Source organism: Cibotium barometz, chromosome 62 (genome assembly GCF_041138505.1).
Source record: "Cibotium barometz isolate CiBa-2024 chromosome 62, ASM4113850v1, whole genome shotgun sequence".
Classification (NCBI taxonomy): Eukaryota; Viridiplantae; Streptophyta; class Polypodiopsida; order Cyatheales; family Cibotiaceae; genus Cibotium; species Cibotium barometz.
This window is the reverse complement of record NC_141107.1, coordinates 2937208-2960752: the sequence shown is the minus strand read 5'-3', so window position 1 is coordinate 2960752 and position 23545 is coordinate 2937208. Positions and strand designations below refer to the sequence as shown.

The 23545-nt window shown below is 45.1% G+C and overlaps 1 protein-coding gene across 1 annotated transcript in view; it reads left to right on the top strand.

Moving 5' to 3' along the window:
• The window catches only part of LOC147604018 (cilia- and flagella-associated protein 251-like), a 212740-nt gene that overhangs the window by 121624 nt on the left and 67571 nt on the right, over positions 1–23545 (top strand). Inside the window, exon 16 of the mRNA XM_086795115.1 lies at positions 19823–19966. Coding sequence (XP_086651241.1) covers positions 19823–19966 — 144 coding nt within the window. The remainder of the gene's footprint in view (positions 1–19822; positions 19967–23545) is intronic.

Here is a 23545-nt window from a genome sequence, read left to right as displayed (position 1 = left end):
CATAAATATGTTGACGTTGCTCAAATCGAGGGACCGATTTGTTCGATGGTATGGAATAAGCAAGGAGAGTGGAGTAACTTAAAAGTTACACATCACTAGTCCTAGTGAGTTGTCGAGGTCATCCGTAGTTTGATGATCCCCTCTACCTATCAGATAACATTCAATTTTGCAAGCCCTGGCATTTAATCCGTAGTGATTATGAGTTTGATGTGAGATATGGTTATGAAGTTCTTACAAGAGTACTCGTTTATTTGCTTGTCATTGGTTATAGCTTGGTAGAGATTGCCACCTGTGATGGGTAGGTAGCTTTGCCGCTATAATGAGGAGGCAGCAAATAATGTTCTCATAGTTATACTTCATACTAACACCAAACAGGGATAGGATGAAATTCCTAAGTTCATCATCACGAAGTACTGTGATGTTTGCATTTATATTGAATGTACGATGTAATGGGACATTGGGCTTGTGTAATTACCATCAATTATATAGCAACCTATGGCTTCGCAGCAAGCTCAGTCATTATCTGTGGATTGATAATGTGGTTATTAGTAGTTTGGAATTTTTCTTGATAGATGGTACAACCCACCCAAATAATTCATAAGTGTGTAACCGCTTATGAAGGGTAATAATATGCAACAATGAAGCACTTTGTTACAAGTGTGAAACCACTGATCTGTTGCAAAGCAGTTTATCAATAGTACCACCATATGTGTGTAGACACTATACCACATCTTCGTTGCAAGATGTTTAAAAGTTTCTTGGAAGGACTCAAGAATATAACATATGATATTAAACACGGTCTAGATTTGTTCTTGGACCTATGACACTAGCGCGTAGTCCGCTTGAGAGTAGAGTTTTTGAGGACAAAAACCTTTCTTGAGGGAAAGGAGGGATATCCTCAAATATCACATAAACTCGAATAGTTGTGTGAGTCCAGACAATACTTGAAGGGATGTGTCTGGTAATAGCAACAAAGAGTTGTAAGTGATTGGATGTAACTCCAGACACCCGTAGTGGTGCAAGAATCTTTATCAAACATCTCCACATACTATATGGTCTGCCCGCATATATAGTATGGCATAAGGATAGGAAGTTTGATTGTTATATTTGAAGGGAAATCTTCAAAAAGTTACATTTACTCTGAGTTAACCAAATTCTAGAGGATATGTTGCGTTTTTATGTTAGTAAGAAGCAATCTAGTTGGGAAGAGTACTTGCCCTTATTGGAGTTTGCCTATAACAGCTCCAAACACTCAGCCGACTGGATTTACACCATTCATGTTAATGTATGGATTCCAGCCGAGATCTCCGATGGCTGTAGGCCTAGAAAAGGAGAAGATTCAATCTGTCAAGGATTTCCTTGAAGATATGAATGCTATGCTCAGAGCCGCACGTGAGAGCATTCGTAGCGCTCAGGATCGCGCTAAAACTTATGCGGATAAAGGACAAAGAAAGGTGACCTTTGCAGAAGGTGACTTTGTATTCCTCAAGGTTCCTGCGCAGTCAGAAACCATGAAAACGGAAAAGTGTGATAAACTTTCTCCGAGATATTGTGGTCCTTTTAAAATCCTTAAGAAGATTGGGACGTAGCATATAAACTTGAGTTACCGGAGAGTTCTCAAGTCCATCCTGTCTTCCATGTCAGTAAACTGAAGAAATCAGTTCACGGGTTAGAGAACGTAGTTTCTCCAGAGATTTTGGTGGACTTGATAGAGCCACCAAAGATACCACACGAACCTGAAAAGATTCTAGAGTATCGTGACAGACAAACCTGACATAAAGTGTACCAGGAGGTACTTGATAAATGGACAGATAGGGATGAGGAGGTGGCAACCTGGGAACACCGTAGTGCAATTTCCAAAAGGTTTCCCCAGTTTGTTTTCGAGGACGAAAACTCTTCTTAAGGGGGGAGTAATGTCACGTAGGCTGTAATGCCTGTGACCGACGGCAGACCGGATGGCCATGTCCGGGGTTCAGTGGGAGAGGACGTCCATGTGGAGTCATGGGCGGCCAGGCTAGTGTGGACGGCAGGCCACACACTATATAGCCTGGGGGATGAGGGGCAATCCTCATTCTTCCTCTATGGCTGGGTGGTGAGCCAGAGGCCGTCCCCTCTTGTGGTAACGCCCGTAGCGGCGTTACGGGAATGTAACAGTTTTCCTTTCCACCAGGCTAAAGACTTATCCAGATGCCAAAGAGAATTAGCATGATGAGCAATCTGTTGGAAATAAGTGCACACTAGGTGTACTATTTCTCTAGTCTAGTTTCAGTTGAGTCTTTATGTCTTGAGTCTAGTGACATGTGGCACCTCTATAATTGTCCCATAAGTCAGTCTACTCTATCTTGTACTTCTCACCTATATATTGTGGGTGTCACATCAATGAAAGTATCAATCTTGTGTCTTGTCTACACTCATCTCAAGGTAACTCTTTGTATTTCATTTGTTCTTGTTTCATTTCTAGTTTTGCTCTTGCTTTCATATTTTCTACATGGTATCAGAGCGGGCTGCTCCTGCCCTGTATTGCCTGCCATAGCTTCAGGCCACCATCTCCCTAGCTGCGCTCAGCCTGTAGGACCAGCCTATTCACACTCTACACAGGCTGCGCCGACCTGAACAGCCTATTCACACTCTGCACAGGCTGCGCCGACCTGAATCTGCTGTCCACCCTGCGCCGGCCTGATTTCAGTAGCTGCTGCATACTTCTCTTGTTTTCGTGAAGCTGCTACTGCTCTCTCGCTTGTAGCTGCTGCTGCCCGCCGTACTGTTGCAGCTCTTCTTTGGCTGCCTTCTTCATCGACTCAAGGGTGCGTATCATCTCAAGGCAGCTGCAGATCGACTGTCCTCCTAAACGAGCTATTTTGCTGCATTCAGTTCTGCCATTGCTTCCTCTTGAAGAGTCTACAAGGTACTGTGCATTGTCTCCTTCAGTTTGCTGGTTAGTCCTTTTCTTATCCTCATATCTGCAAACTGCTAGTTCCTCATGCTTCGATGGGCTGTCAAATGCTATGGCCTTGACAAGTGGTGAGAGAGCCGGCTTCTAAAAACAGTTTGGATCTTTTCTTTCATTCATTTTTGCAATCTTGTAAGGGAATAGACACTGCCCTTGCATTTTAGCAAGAGGTAAGACCTTCCCACATGGCCTCTTCTACTCATTCTCTCATGTCTATCGACAAATTCAATGGGTCCAACTTTCATACTTGGCAAATCAAAATCAAGTGCCATCTTATGAAAGAAAGTCTTTGGGACGTTGTTCATCATGCTGCTCCCGAAGATTCCGACATTGAGGAAGTTATCACTTATGCTCCCACTCCCAAGAATGACAAAGCCTATGCTATCATCTTGCTCGGTCTTGGAGATGATTACATTCATCACATCTCCGACATACAGTCTGCTTCTCGAGCATGGATCACTTTGGATACCCTTTTTGGACCCCGCTCTAAAAATTCTAAGATTGCACTTATGATCTCATTCTTTGATCTATATATGCAGGAGGGAGCTACTATAGCCTCTCATGTCAATTATTTTCGCAGTCTTATGGTTCAGCTTGCATCAGTGAAGTCCCCCATCTCCGAAGATATTGCTATTGCTGTGCTTCTCAAAAGCTTACCTGACACCTATGCTACTCTTGTCACTACCTTCAAGTATCACAATAATCCTACTCTTGAAGGTATCATCAATGCTCTCCAAGAAGAGGAAAGAACAAAACAACAAAAGGTAACTGACACTGCATTTTTAGCAAAGAAAGGAGGTTCTAAGGTAAGAAAGCCTTGCACCCATTGTGGAAAAACTAATCATATGGAGAAGGACTGCTTCAAGGCTCATCCATGCACCATTTGTGGCCGTGATAATCACCGGGAGAAGGACTGCTACTCTAAAACCTCTACATCAGCCCCTGCATCTACCTCAGCCCATGTTGCTGCAGCATCTACATCAGCAGATCTTGCTGTTCATTCCTCACATGATGAGGAATGGGCTTTCTGATTACTTCACCTTTCTTGTCTACCACTTTGACCACCGATGATGTAGGTCAAGGGGTTCTAGTGTCTTACTCATTATGCTTTTTGACCTCTCTCGTCCCTACCCAAGAGGCAGAGATTGCCCTTGAGGAGGGGATGTCTTCAAGGTCCATCTGTTTGTCTACAGTCAGTTTTCTGTCTATCTAGTCTTGTCTATCTGTCTATCTGTTGTCTATCTATCTGTCTATCAATCTGACTGTGTCTTGTTTTAGATCCATCTTGTCCCTATCCTTATGGACCCATATGAGGATATCACTTGAGGAGGGGTGTCTCAGGATCTTTTGTCTCTCATGTCTTGTCTCTCAGTCTATCAGTCTTTATGTCTGTCTTCTAGTCTTGTCTTTTTGTCTTCCTCCTAGTGTCCACTTAAGGAGGGTGTTGGAAATAAGTGCACACTAGGTGTACTATTTCTCTAGTCTAGTTTCAGTTGAGTCTTTATGTCTTGAGTCTAGTGCCATGTGGCACCTCTATAATTGTCCCATAAGTCAGTCTACTCTATCTTGTACTTCTCACCTATATATTGTGGGTGTCACATCAATGAAAGTATCAATCTTGTGTCTTGTCTACACTCATCTCAAGGTAACTCTTTGTATTTCATTTGTTCTTGTTTCATTTCTAGTTTTGCTCTTGCTTTCATATTTTCTACACAATCCATGGAGGAGGTAATATCAATCGATAAGCCTGTATAGAAGTCAATAGATGCAAAGGCTGAGAGGATAATCTTGAACTTGAAGACTAAAGATGCCAATCTTGAAGCCTGTCTCTTACATCCAATGTTGGAATAGGAATGAAAGGGTGTAAGAGATCTGCAATAGCTTTCCATATAGATCTATGATGCATCCCAAGATTGTATTGTCGGCATGCTGCCGGAAAAGAAAGAATTTGCCCTCGAGTATCTACCACGTCGTCAATGAACCGGATGCCCAACTTCATAAGATTGTAAGCTCTGATTGGTTGTTGTACAGCAAGGGGAGAGTAAAAAACAGCACTCCAATGTATGCTTTCCATTCGAAGCGAGGAAGCTATAGAGGCAGGATGGGGAGACCATTTGATGCGAGAGAGCACTTTCTTCCAATCCTGAATCAAGGAAGTAGAGAATGGACAACCAGGGATTTTACCTTGAAATTTGCCAAGTACTACTTCCGATGGATCAACTAACCAACGACCATAAGCATTTGTGCGCATCTGACCACACAAAATTGCCAACATGATAGACCAAGGCTGCTCTTGTTGAAAAAAGGTTTTGAGCATAGTGATCTTTCTTACCAGCACATGAAATTTGATGTTTATAATATTCAAACCACCATGCATTCTTGGTGAGCAAGGTAGGTCCATTTTGAGCAACCTTAAAGCTTTTTTGTGAAGCTTAGTTTTCCCAAAAATCTTCATGGCTTGAGACATAAAAGAAGAAAGATCTCGAGATGACCAATGTAAGAGAGGAAGGTAGAACTGGACATAAGCCAATGGACTGAACAATTCGAAGCCGTACGTGCAATGGCCAAGTGGAGATCTTCCAATATTCTAATTTGTCCTGAATTTTGTTTAGCACCCAAGATATTTGTTGCTTATTTCTGATTTTCTAGCCAATGGGATAACCCAAATGTCTTACTATGCTTTCCGGATAAATAATCTGGCCGGGCCACAGGATAGCATGCCAGTCACAATGCTTGAGAGGTAAGAGTTTTGATTTCTGAAAATTAATTTTTAGACCAGCTGCCAACCCGAAATCTGAAAGAGTATCCATCAATAAGCAAAGCTCCAGAGGACTGTTCTTTGGCATGAAGAATGAATCATCTGCATAAGCCTGTGCAATGAAAGGCCGTGAACCAGCAATCTGAAGCCCCTCTAACTGTCTAGTATCAACCAGATGATCCATATAAAGAAGCAAAGGATGTGAAGCAATAGCATAGAACAAAGCACTGAGAGGGCATCCCTGTCGAACTGATCATTCTAGAGTCCAAGACTCAGACAAATGTTTCCCTATAAAGCATTGAGCAGTGGAATCTGAGTAAAGCCAATATATGACATTAACTAGCTTTGGCCCAAAACCAAGTTTAGACATGATTTGAGAAACATAATCCCACTGCACCGTATCAAATGCCTTTGCCACATCCACCTGCATGACCAAGACATCCTGAGCAGAGTATTTTGCATATTCCATTGCAATGAGAGTATTGGAGATATTATCATGTATATGCCTTCTTGGAACAAAACCATATTGCCTGGGATGAAGTCCATCATGAAGGATATCCTTTATCCGATGTACCAACATTTTAGCAATAAGTTTATATATAACAGGCATCAAAGTGATAGGCCTCCAGTCATCCATTGTCTCACACAGAGGTTTTTTGGGCAGAAGCTTAACCAGACCATGCTTCCAGGCTGAGGGAAGATGTTGATGCTGCCAGGCTACATTAATGAGCTTCAAGATTGGACCCTTCAATTCAGCCCAGAAGGCTACAAAAAATTCAACCGTCAAACCATCCTAGCCTGGGGATTTATGTTTACCCAAATGCTTGAGGGCTTCATCCAATTCAGTATCTGAAAAGGACATTTCCAGCATTGAAGCTTTTTGCAAAGAAACGATAGGAGAAACAAGCTCAATAAATCTGCTCCAAGCCAATGCAGCCTGAGGTGTAGAAGAAGATGGTAGAGAAAAAAGAAGCTGAAAATGATCCAGACATTGTTTTTCTAGCTGCGATAAAGTCTGGGTCCAAAGACCATCGGGTTTCCTGACTCTCATGATAGATTTACTTTGTCTATACGTGTGTAAATTTCGAAAGAAAGATTTCGACGAGCATCCCTTATCTAGCATAGGTTTAACTCTAGCCCTTGTCTGCCATTTGGAAAGCTTGCGTTTATCATCATTAGCATCAATTATGGAAGAAGCACAAGACAATGAATTCTGTTCAGAAGCAGAAAGAGACCTTTGATGGCTAATCTGTACCAAGGACTGCTTGTATGATTTTGCCCACTGGATATGCTGTCTGGTTTCTGCCATGTACCATCTTCCATATTCCTTAATGACATTTTGAATACGATGTACAAAAGAGTTCCAAGCAAAATCAAGATCCTCCTGAGCATGGGATATCAATGGCTTACAAGCCAATCTGATCATTTGCTGGAATTTTTCATGAGAAAGATATAATTGATTAACCTGCAAATGTCTGACTAAAGAGAGCTGAATATCATCCAGAGGCATACCAAATGAAAGGTTGAGCCAAAGTGGAGTGTGATCAGATAGTTGTTGAGAATAATCAGTCCATATTTGACATGTATAATCATCATATTGCTGAGCATGAATAAGATACCATCTATCAAGCCTGGCCCAATATTCTGTAAAAGCATTATGATGATATGTGAATCCCAAAACCGAAGGGTGAGTTGCTGTCCATTAATCTGCAGTATGAAGTGATGAAGTCATATGTTCCCATTGCTGGATTTCAGAGGGAAGCATATGGGATTTATGTGTGGTATTGTCCTTCTAGTGAGGAGAATTATTAAAGTCACCACAAAGAAGAGCATTTGAGGACCAAGGATATTGGTTTATAGAGTCCCACATTTGAGCTCTGGAAGCTGAAATTTGAGAGGCATACAAGGAGCCTATTTCAAAAATCTCTCCATTGATCATACATTGGATAATCATCCATCGGCCACAAAGATCATTATATGCTACACAGGGGTGCAGATCATGTCTGGCTAAAATACACAACCCAGAGAATTGTCCAGATCCTGCATAAAATATATCATATCTTGAAAAGAACCCATGCTGGCCAGCAAAAGAATGCTGATTATGCTCTTGCAGACACACAACATCTGGATGAGTATTATTTATATAATGCCATAGGAGCCTCCATTTATGCTGATTGCAGAGGCCCTGTATGTTATAAGAAAAACATTTAAGAGAAGTACGCATGAAAATATGTACAAGAGATGAGCAGTCCTCAAAGATAAAGGGAGGCATCAGGCCTCTGCCATTGCCTCAGGGTCTTGCTGACCCTTAGAATCCAATTCCCTGACTAGATCATCTTCTTCACAAAGTGGAATACCCTTCTTAACTGCATTGACCCATGCCTTTGAGATGGGGCTGTCCGATGAGGTAGAAGGTTGACCAGGAGATGAAGCAGAAGCATCCCAATTACGAGATTGGAGAGGTCTTTGTTTGAGAGGCACCGTCTTCTTTGCATTCTGCCAACCCTCGTGAGAAGATGAATTATTTTCCACTAGCTTGCTTTTTCCTTTATCCTTGTTTTGAGCTGAATTGGCTTGGTTCCCTGTATGAACTGAAGGCTTTGCTCCTTTAGCTTCAGTCTTTTCCACATAAGTCTTTTGACCTCCTTTATTAGATGACTGAGGAATGGCAGCTGGAGGAGGCGGATGAAGGATTGAGGGACACTCAAAAGCTAGATGCCCGAACTTGTGACAAGAGAAACAAGCTCCAGCAAAAATGCCCCATTTCAAAGTAAAATATTTCTTTCCCAAATTAACACCTTCAATCTCAACTGCAATAGAAGAGGGGGTTGGTCTATCAGTATCCCATAAGATGAAAAAACGATTTTTATTACCTGTGGGACGAGGGGGACAGATCACTTGTCCCAATGTCATTGCTAAGCCTGGAAGCTCTGTTCTCATGTAATCTGGAAAATCAACGACTTCAACCCATACAGGGCAGTGATGTTTAATGAGACTCTGGTAATCCTTATTAGGAGACCAAGGCATGATGTGCACCATTTGACGACCAAAAAATAAAGGGGACATTTCCAGCATCTTTTGTTTTGTCAATGCATCCAAGAGATGAACCTCATAAAATCCTCTGGAGGCAAAATAGACTCCTTCTACATAGCATCCACCTAGGAGAGAATTCACCCATTGTCCCACATCATTAGCCGAGGGTATTTTACCTGGAAAAAAGATGATGACTGCAGTTTGAGAAAGCTTCTTCAGAGGATGCACAAGAGAAGGCAACTTCATCTTGTAAGTGAGTTCCGGAGCAGGTAGTATCCATTCTCTTCTACTTTGTTGAAAATCCTCATTCAACATGTCAAACACATAGGAAGCATCTTCAGATGAAGGAGCTATGGGGGGCAGAGTTTCCCTTGATTGTCTTTTAGGTTCAGGAGAAAGAGCTCTCTTGACATAATACTTGCTTGTTTCTGCCATGGAGACTATTCGATGCAGCACGAAGACACAGATCAGAAAAAAGGGGGACAGCGCTATTGGAATACTATCTTACACAGAAGGGAAAATAGAGACCTGTAGTAGCGAGGCGCACACACACACACACACACACACACCCGCACACACACACACACTCCTACACACGCAGACAGGTCGCAGAAGAGAGGAAGATAGGGCAGATTGACGATGAGAATAGAGTGTTTCTGTGCGCTAAGAAGGGACCCTCAGATTGTGGCGAAGAGGGCTGCAGGCCCGACATAGACTAGGAAGCAGGCGCGCCTTACCAGACGTGCTCACACACAAGGGGCGGGCAGGTTGAGCAGACCAGCATGCGAGCAGGTCGAGGGAGCAGGCGAGCCAGGCGAGCAGGTCGCGACGTTCGAGACTCCACACACACACACCAGTGACCACACACACACACACACACACACACACACACATTTTTTTTTTTTGTAAAGCTTCATGTCATTAATTACAGGTGGGAAACCTCAAAACGAGGAAAACCCACCAAAAAGACCATATACAAAGGAGACTACTAGAGTGTTCACTATGTTCAGTGTGAACATAGTTAAACATCTAAAAGCAATCTGTAAAAAGAGCATACAGAGATGAGTCAATCTCATGAAGAGAGAGACAGTCATATAAAGATTGCTGAAGAGAGGAACGGAAGAATGAGTAAGCATCCAAATGAGGCCCAGCAAAAACTATCCTGTTGCGAGACTGCCAGGTAGTCCATAAAGCCCAGTAGAGCGAACCCAATCAAAGAAGACGTTATAGGATCTAAGGGGTGAAGGGAGAAGACCGAAGATCCAAAAGTATTTCCCAAAGGGTGCCTGTCGAAAGCGGGCTCTCAAACGTGCAGCAATCCGATCCAATAAAGTCCTAGGCAGAGGACAACTCCACAAAAGATGAAAGACTGTCTCTCGAGAAGCACCACAACTATGACAAGTTGAAGGTGCCAAAAGTCGCCTAGCCAAGAAAAGGCCGACTGGCAAGACTCCAATCAAGCATCTCCATAAAAAAATTCTACTTTTCAAAGGAAGACTGCATTTCCAAAGAGAATGAAGCCGCTGTTTCCACCAAGCCTGACTTTTATGAAGATGCCAAATCTGATTCGCATGTTCTTGAACCCAAGAGGCAGGCAACAAGAGATGATATGTCGAATGAACCGAAAGTTTAGCCATTGATAAAGGGCCTCGTGCAGGTTGTTCTCTTCTAAGGCTCCAATCAACCAAATGATCAGAATGATCCAAATCTGCAATTGGTTCAAAAGGAGCAAGAAGCTCTGGAATAAGCTGCCAGATTGATCTGTAATGCATCCCGAGACCAAATTTTCTGGCGGCAACCACAAAAGAAAGCACATGGCCACCAGCATCCAAAACATCATCAACACACACACACACACACACACACACACACACACACACACACACACACACATGTACACACTGCACATACACTGATATAAACGCACACTCTCTCCTCCCACACAAACTATCTCTCCGCCTGTTTCTTTGCTGCTCCCGCCTGCCTCTGCTGCCTTCGCCTGCCCATCTGCTGCCTTCGCACCCCCTTCGATTGCCCAACTTCTGTCCTTCGCTAGCTTTTCAGTCCCCGCCTGCCCTTCAGCTACCCCCGCTAGCCCCTCTGCTGCCCACCGCCTGCCTCTGCCTACCCCTTTTGCTGCCCCCGCCAGCCCCCTTTTTGCTGCCCCACCTGCCCTTCAACTGTCCCCGTCTGCCCCCGTCAGCTCCTCTGCTGCCCCCCGCCTGCCTTCGCCTGCCCCCTTTTGCTGCCCCCGCCAGCCCCCCTTTTGCTGCCCCGCCTCCCCCTTTGTTGCCCACCCCCTTTGCTGCCCCGCTCCCCCTTTGCTGCCCGCCCCCTGCCTTCTTCAGTCCCCGCCTACCCCTCTGCTGCCCCCACCTGTCCCTTTGCCCTTGCTTCCCCAGCTGCTCCCCGCCTTTGCCCCCCTTCCTCTGCTCCCGTTTTCCCAACAGCTATTTTATCTGGATTCAAGTTGGCCGCCCACTTTTCTTGATTGGTCTTATGGCTTTTTCTGCCGCAGCCAATCGCTCATCACCCCCACTGGCCGGGAGAATCCTCAATTTTTCACAAGACGAGCTCACCTCTCTTCAGCACGACATTGACCTTGAGGTCCAGACTACCCTTGTTGCGAGAGTTTATGGTTCCCACCCTTCTCGTTCACAGGGCCGTGAATGGCTTCTAGCAGCTCTCCCTTCGGAGCTGAATGTGCACTTTCAGGATACTCGTTTACTTGGTTGAGGCTTCTTCTAGGTGGACTTTCATTCTTTAGAAGCTACTTTTCAGGCTTTGGCTAGCAGCCCCTTTTCTCTTGGTCCTAGGAAGATTTTCTTCTTTCAGTACCTACCAGGTGGGCTTTGATCCAGTGGTGGAGGATCAGCGCCTTACCCCGGTCTCACTACGGTTCCCTGCTCTTCCTCGGTCCTATTGGAAGCTTTTAGCTTCCATAGGGGCATCCTTTGGCCAGGTTCTAGAGGTACCAATCCTCCCGAGCTCTCCCGCCCCAGCTTCTGCGGCCGTTACCGCCACTCTTGATGGTGTACCCCGGGTCCTTGTGCTTGTTTCTGATCCATCGATTACTGATGATCATGTTATGCTTCAGAGACCTGACGGATCTCATTTCCGCTAGAGGATGGAGATTGCAGGCAGACTTGACCAGTGTCGGATTTGTCGTCGACAGGGTCACATTGCTAGAGATTGTCCTAGATCGAGGGGCCATGCTAGGAGCGGTGTGGTCCTGCCCATCAGAGGCCTTCTGCAGATGCCGAGACTCCAGCTGCTCCTTTGACACAGCAGACCACACATCGTTGGGTTGTGGTTAGGGATGGCAGGCACCCTCGGACCCTCATACCTGCCCCTTCACCCACACTCCCTGTGGAGCACCCTAACCCCTATGCAGCTCTTGTCTCATAGGATGTTGATCCTTTTTTGGAGGATGAGGCCTTGCAGGCACATGATCTGGATCCCTCACAAGAGGATGCTGCATTACAGTTACAGGATGATTGCACCCTTGAGGGTGATGCTGCACATTCGCATTGTCATGGTACCTCTCCAGTTCTGAGGACTAGCCCTGGCTTTTCCTCGGAGTGGGAGAGAGAGGTAAGGTTTACATTGTCAGATTTTCCCTCCCTTACCTATGCGAGGCGTACTTCCGCCTCTAAAGGGGGTCCTTCGTCGACCAACAAGATCTAGTCGTTCCTACTCTGAGTCTTTATGAGGATTGTCTCTTGGAACATTCAGGGTCTTGGGGGTTTTTTTCCACGTTGACAAAAACAAATTGTAAAACCCAACTTCATTGTGCAGTCACAGGTGGACCTATGGATATATTGCTCTTGCAAGAGCATAAACTGGATGCTAGTCAGTGCGGGAGATTAGGCAAGCTTCTCTCGGGACACACCTTTTGGTCACCGGCTGTTGGTACCAAGGGTGGTGTTTGTATCTCTGTTTCAGCTTTGATCTTGCCTTGCATCATTGGACATGGTGTCATTTTGCCTGCGAGAGCGCAGTGGATTCTTCTTATGCAGGGTACTACACGCATCGGTATTCTCAATCTCTATGCTCCTAACCATAGAGGTGAGAGGATTGCCTTTTGGGAATCTCTTACTACATTGATGCCTCTTGCTGACCATTGGATTATTGGTGGGGATTTTAACATGGTTGAGATGCCAACGGATAAAAGAGGTGGACATGAGGGCTCGGTGCATCCTCTTGAAAGAGCATCTTGGGAGAGGTTTATACTCTCCATTCATGGTAGAGATTGTTGGCATGAGGATGACATTTTGAGGAGTCCATCTACTCTTCTTTATTCATGGTCTAACAGGAGAAGAGATGTAGGATGTATCTATGCACGGTTAGACAGATTTTATGTGGATGATTGGGTGCTTGATAGAGGTGGACATACTTTGATTGCTACAGGCACCTCGAAATCGGATCATTGCCCAGTGGTTTTATGTATTAGAGATTCGAATTGCCATGGATCAGCACCCCATGTACACATCCTTGATCATTTGTTTTCAGATGCAGAGCTATCGCGTCATATGCTTGATATTTGGAGATCTCATGACTTTGTACAGGCCTCTCAAAGCCTGGCCTCCTCTCTCTGTGATATTAGTGACTTTAATCACACATGTGCCCTGTCTAAGAGGCAAGAGGCCTTGGACTTAGAAAGGGCTATTAGACGTAGAGTGGCTGCCTTGCAGTAAGAGCACGAGAAACATCCTCATGCTGAATGGGTTGCAGATTCTTTATGTACTATTAGAGCAGAACTTCATCACTCTCTTGAGCAACGCGCGGAGTATCGTTTCCATGCCCAGGAATCCTTTTGGACACAGATGGGTGGCAGATGTAACAAACATTTCTTTGCTTCTCACGGCCCATCTCATGCCAGAGATAGTGTCAGGCAGTTGCAGGATTCACATGGCACTCTTCACTCAGATCCTCTCATGGTTAGATAGATTGCCAATGATTTCTACTGCCAGTTTCTTAGTGCTGAGCCGCATTCTGATCTGAGACACAGGGCACAGAGGAAGGTTTGGAATGCATTGCCACATTTGATCACCGAGGAGATGTGTGCTGCTCTGGATGCCCCTTTTTCTATGCAGGAGTTCAGTCATGCTCTTCATGCCTTACCTCATGGTAAGTGTCGAGGGGAGGATGGCTACGAAGAGGCAACCTCAATCCTGAAATACCAGCAGTGGAGCGGAGAAAGATGCTCATGGCCTCAATCCTGCGTAGTGTCTTCGTAGTCCTCTTTTTCTATGCAGGAGTTGGTTGACTCTGAGTTAGCTGATGACATAGCCTTGTTTTTGGAGGCTTCACATATATGCTTATGTTTCTTCCGGGTAGCACTAGAGGACTTCTGTTTGGCAGCAGGGGCACTCATTAATTGGCACAAATCTGTTGGTTTTTGGGTTAGTGATTCACCGAGAGTATATTGGGGTGCAGAGCTTGGTTTTACTTGGATCAGCAGAGGATGTACTGCTAGATATTTGGGATGCCAAGTTGGGATTGATATTTCTCCTGCACAGCAGTTTGCTCCGGTACTTATGAGTATCCGGAAGAAGCTCCTCCATTGGAGCTCCAGGAGATTAGATTTAGCCTCCAGAGCTTTGGTGGCTAATCAGGTTTTGCTTGCCTCAGCTTGGTTTATTGCCTCTTGTTGGTGCTTCTCTCGTGCGTGCATTGGCCAATTGCGGAGATTGATCCGAAATTTTCTCTGGTCGGGCTTGGATGGTACCTCAGACACTCGTGCTAGGGTAGCTTGGCTCACAATTATTCAGCCCAAAAGAGAGGGGGGCTTGAATATTATCGATCCGGATGTTCAATGCAGGGCGTTGCTTTGCAAACTTGTGGTCTGAGGTTTCCTATCAGGCACTGAGCCTTGGAAGGATTTTTTCTTGTCTCAGATTTCCAGATGTACACCCAGGGTCGGGAGAGACTGGATGCCCAACACACGTTTTTTGTTCATTGAGGCTGATATTAGGGCACCATCTTCCCCTCTTATTGCAGCCATTGTCAGAGCATGGAGAAGCATGAGATATTTTTTGCGACAAAGGCTTCCTAGGTCTTTGGACGAGGCTGACGGACAACCTATTATGTGGAACGAGTTCATTAGGGATGAGGCTGGTCGGCCACTTGGTGCATCTCATTATATTCAATGGTCAGGATGGGAGAGATGCGCATACACAGTTCTTGCTTGGAAGACCTTTAAGAGTCTTCCGGAGGATCGGAGAGTTGCATCCACTCAGCATCTTAGGGGCTCTCGCATTCGTATTGATCAGATTGATGCAGCTATTCCGCATGAGTGGCTTTTTGGGACCTTTCACGGAGACTATCATCCGAGTTGGCTAGGAGTTTTTTCGAGGATAGGCATACCTCTGCAGGTCATTGCTCTGCCAGGCCAGGAGGATACAGATTTCCTCATGTATTCTATCATGCCTGGTGGGAGATTGAGGAGATGCAGTATGGAGGAGATCATACCAAACACTAGGCTTAGTCTAGTGAGGATTGTTGGTCGCACTGGTTCATTGACCCTTCTCCTCAGATAGTGACTCATGGCTCTTGGTGTTTGTGCCTGTATGGTGGTAGTCCTATCAGATATCTTCAGTGGGATCCAGGAGAGTGGGAGTGGATTGATGCCTTCGATCCTTTGAAAAGCCTTCCTTTTTTCAGTTTCACTGTTTGGAATGCCAGGCTTCTCCTCACTCGACAGATGCATAGGATCCCTACTCTCAGGTCTCATTGGGAGAGCTTTGATATTTTTCCAGTGATACAGCGCAGATATTGGCATAGACTTTGGCACTCATACATAAGGAGCCAGATCTCTCATACATAAGGAGCCAGATCTCTCATACATAAGGAGCCAGATCTCTCATTTCTTTTGGTTATTCTTACATGGTGGTCTTCCCACCAATTAGTGGAGATCAGTTTTTGGTGTAGCACCTTCCTGTTCTAGATGTGCGGCAGATTCTGAGTCCGTACAACATTGTCTATGGGGGTGTAGCATTGCACAACAGATTTGGGGTCGTGTAGCCCAACTTATGGGCAAATTGAGTGGCCGAGCCATGCATGTGACTTGGGGGGCAGTTGCTTGGCCCTCCCAGTCTGGTCCGCAACTTTTTTATGAGGGCAGTGGTACAGATTCTGTTTTTTTCATTCGTAGAGGTATTGCCCAGCATAGTCTATTGCAGGGTCTGATTATACACCCCCTAGAGAGAGGATTGACACCAGTTGGGAGATTATTGCCAGTATTACAGCATGGCAGATCTGGAGAGCTAGATGCACGGAGGCTATTGTGGGTGTCCAGATTTTTGGGTCTCAGTGCATTAGTACTATTTATATGGGGTGATATCATCCACACTCTTATGGCTACTTGGGCTCGCATTCTCAGGGGCCCTCTCGTTCTGCACAGGCGAAGCGTGTGATATTTATGCCGGAATGGGACCATGGCATCTTCTTCTCCTCTAGTACCATAGGTCTTACATAAGATCATGATGCTCCTCAGTGGTTGAAATCACCTTACATATTGGGGTGATTCTATTCTCGTCCGGCTTATAGCTGTGATTGCTGTATGTTTTTCTCATACTTAATAGAAGTCTCTTTCTGAAGAAAAAAAAAAAAGAAAAGAAAAAAAAAGAAAACAAACAGCTAGTGCAAAGTTCCTCTTTCCCAAGAAAACCATTAAACTCGAGACCAAAAAGAGCACCTAGCTTAATGCATGAATCAAACAACAATTTGCAATAAAAAGAAATGGTCTCCTGAGGATGACTTCCACACGCATGGAATGGTTGAGTGGGCTCTGATACAAACTGAAGCATTTAATTAACTCCCAAGCAGCTCGTGCAAGACAAAAATACACAAACTGACATGGATGTGGTGTTGGTGACGTACCGCCCAACCATAGCTCTATCCAAACCACCTTGGAGCTTTGAGGCTAGACCAACACCACCACCATGCATTTCCCCAAACCCCTGTTGGAAATAAGTGCACACTAGGTGTACTATTTCTCTAGTCTAGTTTCAGTCTTTGTGTCTTGAGTCGAGTGCCATGTGGCACCTCTACATTTATCCCATAAGTAAGTCTACTCAATCTTGTACTTCTCACCTATAAATTGTAGGTGTCACATCAATGAATGTGTCAATCTTGTGTCTTGTCTACACTCATCTCAAGGTAACTCTTTGTCTTTCATTTTTGTTCTTGTTTCATTTCTAGTCTGCTCTAGCTTTCATATTTTCTACATGGTATCAGAGCCATGGTTTTAGGGTTTCCCTGTTTTTTTCTATGAGCTTTCGCCATTCTCTCCAAGCTGTCCCACTCAATTCAGTGCAGCCCATGTGTTGCCCGCCATATCTTCAGGCCGCCGCCTAGATGCATCTGTTGCCCTCGCCAGATTCACAGCATTGGGACATAACGTGTGTACCTATCCAAACCTACTGCTGTAGCAACCCGCCGGCTTGAACTTGCTCCGCCCTGTTGAATACTTGAGAGCTTTAACTGGTGGTTACCTGCGCCCGCTGTTTTTCATTGCACCCGTTGCTCTAGAAGTCTCAAGATGGCCCTTTGTGCATTTTTCGCCATGACCCTGCTCCCCCTCTTCTTTGCACCTGCTCACTCTGCAGACAGTAGCGCCGACTTGCAATGCATTTGCGCCCTAAAGAGCACCTCTTCGTCTCTCTACACCGCTGCCCTCAGCCTATCCACAGTCTGCTGCAGCCATAGCTGCGTTTTTTTCTGCCCGCCATGCCAACAACTGCCCGTCTTCTTCTTCTTGCTGCTGCGGGGGTTCATCATGGTGCTGCCGCCTCTCTACTTGAGCTTACCGGCCTGTCCTCTAGTACTGCACATGCAGCAGCTACCCCCGCACTCTCTTCTTCATCAACATGTCTTCTCAAGTCATGGACCTCCTGGACATTCAACTCATGCAACAACTCGTCATTTTTGGATCTCTGGTCTTCTCGACATCAGTTCGACACCTCCTTTTGTGAAGGTAAACTCCAATGCTGATTTTGGACCTGATTTGCAACATCTGTGCAAAAGGCATTTTCCCCTTTGTTATTTCACATTTCCTCTTCATCTTCACATGTGGGTTAGCTGTCCATTGGACCAGCCAGACCTGCAGCAGCAAATTTGAAATAGAAATCAAGTGTATGTCGTGTTCTATTTTCAGTCTACTCTCTATTTCTTATTTTTTTTTAAAAAAAAAAGAAAAGAAGAAGAAGAAAAAAAAAAGAGAGTTCTGAATTTCATTTACTTCTCTATCTTGTACGGGATTAGACACTGCCAAATCTGGTAAGACCTTCCCATCTCTCTCATAATTGTCTATGTTTTCATGCTATCTACCACCATTGATCACCAATGATGTAGATCATGGGGTAATATCACGTCTATTTGTCTACATGGACTTATCTTTGTCCCTATCCAAGAGGCACCCCTGCATTACTCACTCTAGCAGGAGGATTGACCTTGAGGAGGGATTATCTATCAATGTCCATCTCTCTGTCTATCTACAATCAGTCAGTCTCTCTGTCTATGTGTCTATCTTGTGTGATCTTACAGTCATATGTCTCTGACACTCTGTCTATCAGTCTATATGCCTCTCTTTTGTGGATTAGCTACCCACATTCTCTTTGGCATTTTGTCTATGTCCCCATTTTGTCAGTCTCTCTCATGTCTATCTGAAAGTCTCTCTCTCTGTTGGACCACTCTACTGGCTAATTGTCTCTCTCTCTGTCTGTCTATGATCCACTCTTGTCGCTACCCTTGTGGACCCATATGAGGATATCACTTGAGGAGGGGTGTCTCAGGATCCTTTGTCTCTCATGTCTTGTCTCTCAGTCTATCAGTCTTTATGTCTGTCTTCTAGTCTTGTCCATCTTGTCTTCTAGCTTGTCTCTCAATCCTTGTCTAGTCTCTCTGTCTTGGTCTTATCTTTTGTCATGTTATAGTCTTGTCTTTTGTCTTCCTCCTAGTGTCCACTTAAGGAGGGTGTTGGAAATAAGTGCACACTAGGTGTACTATTTCTCTAGTCTAGTTTCAGTCTTTGTGTCTTGAGTCTAGTGCCATGTGGCACCTCTACATTTATCCCATAAGTAAGTCTACTCAATCTTGTACTTCTCACCTATAAATTGTAGGTGTCACATCAATGAATGTATCAATCTTGTGTCTTGTCTACACTCATCTCAAGGTAACTCTTTGTCTTTCATTTTTGTTCTTGTTTCATTTCTAGTCTGCTCTAGCTTTCATATTTTCTACAACCCCAACGGCCCATACCAGTGGCGATGTGCACTTATGACCAAATAACTCACTCATATAGGGCATGGTATAATTAGAAAGCATACTTGTGAATAAATATAGCTATTTATGGCTTTGTTTTCAAAGAAAGAGGCTTCTGTTAAGTATTAAAATATCAATACAAAATCATGGTTAGAAGCCAAAAATCCTTATCACATAGTGTGAGGTAATCGCAGTTGGTCAGGGGTGCAGTGATGCCAAGAGAGTCCAGTGGGAGTCCATTTTTGTGCTATTGTGGCCCCACATTTTCAACCATCTGAAAATTGCAGAATGTGGTCAAGGCTTTCTTATTGATTTTTGGCTCAACACACCTCACATGGAAGCAAGTCTTGCGAGTGCAAAGAAGATCCCATGGTCCCACTTCTTCATGAAGAGAGCGCGCTTTGCTTGTGCTGAAGGTCCCTGTTTATGCACCAATGCAGGTCAGTAGTTTAAAATAAACTCTAGGCAGTGTTATAAATGGAAGGGTAATCGGTGTGGTTTTCCTGTCCTCTTCTTGTGGGTCAAAGTCAATCAAGTATTTGAAGAGGAAGGCCTTCTTTGTTCCAATAGATTAAGGGCAGTTAGTGAGAACAGCACTGACCAGAGGGATCAAATATGTTGAGAGGAACAAAAAGTGGATGCATGGTAAGAGGCTACTCTAAAGGAAAATCATAATTTTAGTTTTAGTGGTAGATTAATGTTTGGTCTTTGAAGGTCATGTTTTATTTGCTGGTAGAAATTGGAGCCAATTTTCTTTAAAGATGAAACACTTGAACTTGCATTTGTTCATGATATACGTGGTTTGATTTTTCCAGCTGCACCTTTTAATCAGTGATTCCAGCTTCAAAATCCGTGTCTATGATACAAAGAATTTTGCATGCCAGAAGACATTATTGGGTCCAACATTTGGAACTCCGGTGAATTCTTTGTTTCGAATCTCTCACCAGGACTCTTTACAGGTAGCTTTTAAGATCATTCTTTGTGCTGTTAATTTGGTACTGGGCTGTTTTCAATCACAAAAATCTTCAGCAGTAAAGCTGCAAAACAAAATCATCACAGAATATATACCACATGGACACTTTTAAGCTCATGAATATTTAATATTCATAGAGAAAATTATTGCATCTAACTCATGCCATGTTGTTTCAATTTCTGGACTGTTAGGAATACCTAGCTTTTGCAACAGAGGATCAAATTCTAGGAGTTATGATTTTACCAATGGAAACGAACAAGAATGTACAATATGTAGGTGTGATCGGCCATGCAGGTCCTATTCAGCACATGACATTATCTCATGATCGCAGATTCTTAATAACTGTAGGGGCCCATGACAGGTAATAAACAACATCATATGAGTATCAGAAGCACCATAATGACTAGATTCATAGGCCGACTTCGGCCTCTAGTAGACGTTAATAAAGATTTCTTTCTTTCTTTCTCTCTCTTGTGAGAAAGGCTCCATCTCTCCCCGACTCGCTGTGATCATAACCTGCAATTCAACAAGGGCGGGGCAGGAGACAGGCACACAGGCGACTGTTAGTTATCTCCTTGGGCACACAGTCGGGGTGCAGCATCTGTAAGCAGTTACGGCTGCAGGAGACCGGCTGGTTTGCAGGAGGTGGACTGGCAGGGCAGAAGCGCACACGTGGGCTGGGCTGCAGGCAGTGTACGAAAGTTGACAGCCGGGCAGGTTTTCCTCTCGCACTATTTCTTTCTCTCTCTCTTGTGAGGAGCGCAGGGCTGCAGGCGGCTTCAGGTGGTGCAGAACTGCCACAGGACTGAACAGGGATTTCACATGTGTTTGTGAGGAGGCGCCTGGGTTTGCAGGTAGTTGCAGAAAGCGCAGAAGGGACTGTACTTCCCTTTCTCTCTCTTCTGCATACTGTCGGGTAGAACTGCAGACGGCTAGAGGACTATTGGCAGGCTGCGCAGGTGCAAACAGTAAGGTGCAGGAGGTACAGTAAGGTGCATTCCCAGTTCTCAGTTCTGCCCCCCTTGTGCAGGAGGTACAGTAAGGTGCATTCCTAGTTCTCAGTTCTACTCCCCTTTTCCCACCCACCCTTGCTTAGGCCCCCAAGGCAGCAACTAGTAGGGGAAAACATGTCTCAACCCGTAGAGGGCGAACACGATGGTGAGACAACCTTTCACACCCTCACGAAGGCACCAAATGCCTACCGCAGAAGACTGAGGGAAGGAATCATGTCCCCTGGCTCACGAAGGATTACGAAGATGGCCCGACGAGATGAGGCCCTTTATGAGGAGCTATAGCTTCACATAAGGACAGAGATGAACACCATGCGACAGGAGCTTTGAAAAGGAATGGACCGAGCAGATGCATGCCCAAAGGAAAGTGATATACGAAACGCTGAAGGAAGAGATATATGTCCAATTGAAGGGAGAAATGCAAGCCCAAGTACGGGTTGAGATGGAATTAGCCCAAGCCTTGATGCACACGAAAATGAAAAAAGAGATGCAGAAATGGAAGGATGACATGCTGCGAGAGATTGCCACAACAGTTGCATCGTACGAAGGCACTTTGAAGACATGTATGGCTGACCGCGAAAAAGACATGACAGAAATGCAAAACACTTTGGAATCATGTAAGGCAAAAGTGGCAGCAGGTGAGAAGGAAATGCATTCATGGGCTGAAATCGCCAGTGCTACAAAGAAACAAATTGAGGAAGTCAACCCATGGATTGAAGAATATCATTGACCCTGAGGTGCAATGTAAGGCTTTGCTCTATAAGCTTGTTGTTAGGGGCTTTCTTCTAGGCACTGAGCCATGGAAGGACTTTCTCATGCAGCAGATCACGAAGTGTGTCCCTGTTCGCGGAGGTGACTAAACTCTCAGCTCATGCTTTATTTTTTCAGATGCAGTTCATCGCTCCCCTTCGTCCCCGGTGGTTGGGTCCCTCCTACGGGCCTGGGACTGCCTGAGGAGTTTTTTGGTACACATCCCCCCGCGTTCAGCGGAGGAAGCTAACAAGTAGCCCATTCTGTGGAATGATTTGATCTTAGATGTGCATGGTAGGCCTTTTGGGGCAGCTATGCATATTCTCTGGGCTGGCTGGGACACCCTATGCCCCACAGTGCTGGCTTCGAAGAGGTTTCAAGGCCTTACCGAGGTGCAGAGATTGGATTTCACGCAGCATTTGAGTGGCTCTAGCCGAAGGATTGCACAGATTGATGCAGCCATTCCCAACCATTGGATTACTGGATCATTTTTGGAAGGTCGTCATCATTGTTTGTTTGGGGTTTTCTCTGGGACAAGTGTTGCAGGACCTTATTGAGGGCCCCCAGATTCGTCCAAGAGCTGTTGGCAGGTTAGGGAAGCACGTCTTTGTTGACCCCCTCCCCCCCCCCCCCCCCCCCCCCCCCCCCCCGCGCACAAGGATGATTACAGAGAGTGTTAGCCTTTGGTTGTTTGGTGGCTGCCCTATCAGACATTTGCATTGGGACCCCGGTGAGTGGGAGTGGAAGGATGCTAGTAACCCTTTGAAAAGCATGCCTTTTTTCAGTTATACGGTGCGAAATGCCAGACATCTTATCTTGGGACACATTCAGAGTGTCCCACTCTTAGACCCCATTGGGAGTCTTACGGCATTTAGATTGACATTCAGATGGTATTTTGGCGGAGATTGTGGCATTCTTATAGGAAGCCACAGATTTCCTCCTTTATCTGGGTTTGCCTTCATGGTGGTCTGGCCACCAATCAATGGAGGTCTATTACTGGTGCTTGCCCAGCATGCCCTAGATGTGCAGGAGTTTCGGAGTCAGTTTACCATTGTTTTTGGGAATGCAGGGAAGCACAGAGGGTTTGGTCTGCGATTGCACACCTCTTTGGAAGGATTAAGAGGGATGCTATCATTTCTTTTGGTTCTATCATTTGGTTGACATAGTCTGGGCCTCAACTGAGGTTCGAGGGGACTGACAGGAGCTCAGCCGTTATGGTGGTTAGGCAAGGAGTTGCTCGGCAGTGTTGTCTTCAGGATTTGCCACTTTCACACTTTGTCCCTCCAGCACAGAGGTTAGACAGTTCTTGGGAGATTATTGCTGGCATCTCAGCCTGGAATATCTGGAAGGGTAGATGCATTGAGGCCATTCAGGGTACTCCCGTTCTTGTTTCTCAGTGTCTTTACAAGATTTGGAGTGATATTATTCACACCATTATGGCTACCCGGGCCAGAATCCAAGGATCTTCGAGGGTTGCGGAGAGGAAGCGCGCCCAGTTTATGAGAGAGTGGGACATTGGTATCTTTTTCACATCCTCTCATTCGGGACCCTATTGGCAGCACAAGGCTCCTGATTGGTTGAGATCTCCACCTTGCTTGGTGTGAAATCTCCATTTTGTAAAATTTTTCATACTTACTAGAAGTCTCCTTTCTGAAAAAAAAAAACCCCTTGGCGCTCTCATGACTCTCTTCTCAGCAACCAGGTTGGCTCTCGAGCATATCCCCTTCCTCTACTGCATGCAAGTGTGTAGAAGGGTTGCTTGCCCGGTACACTATATGGTGGCTCTCCTCTGGATAGTATGTCCG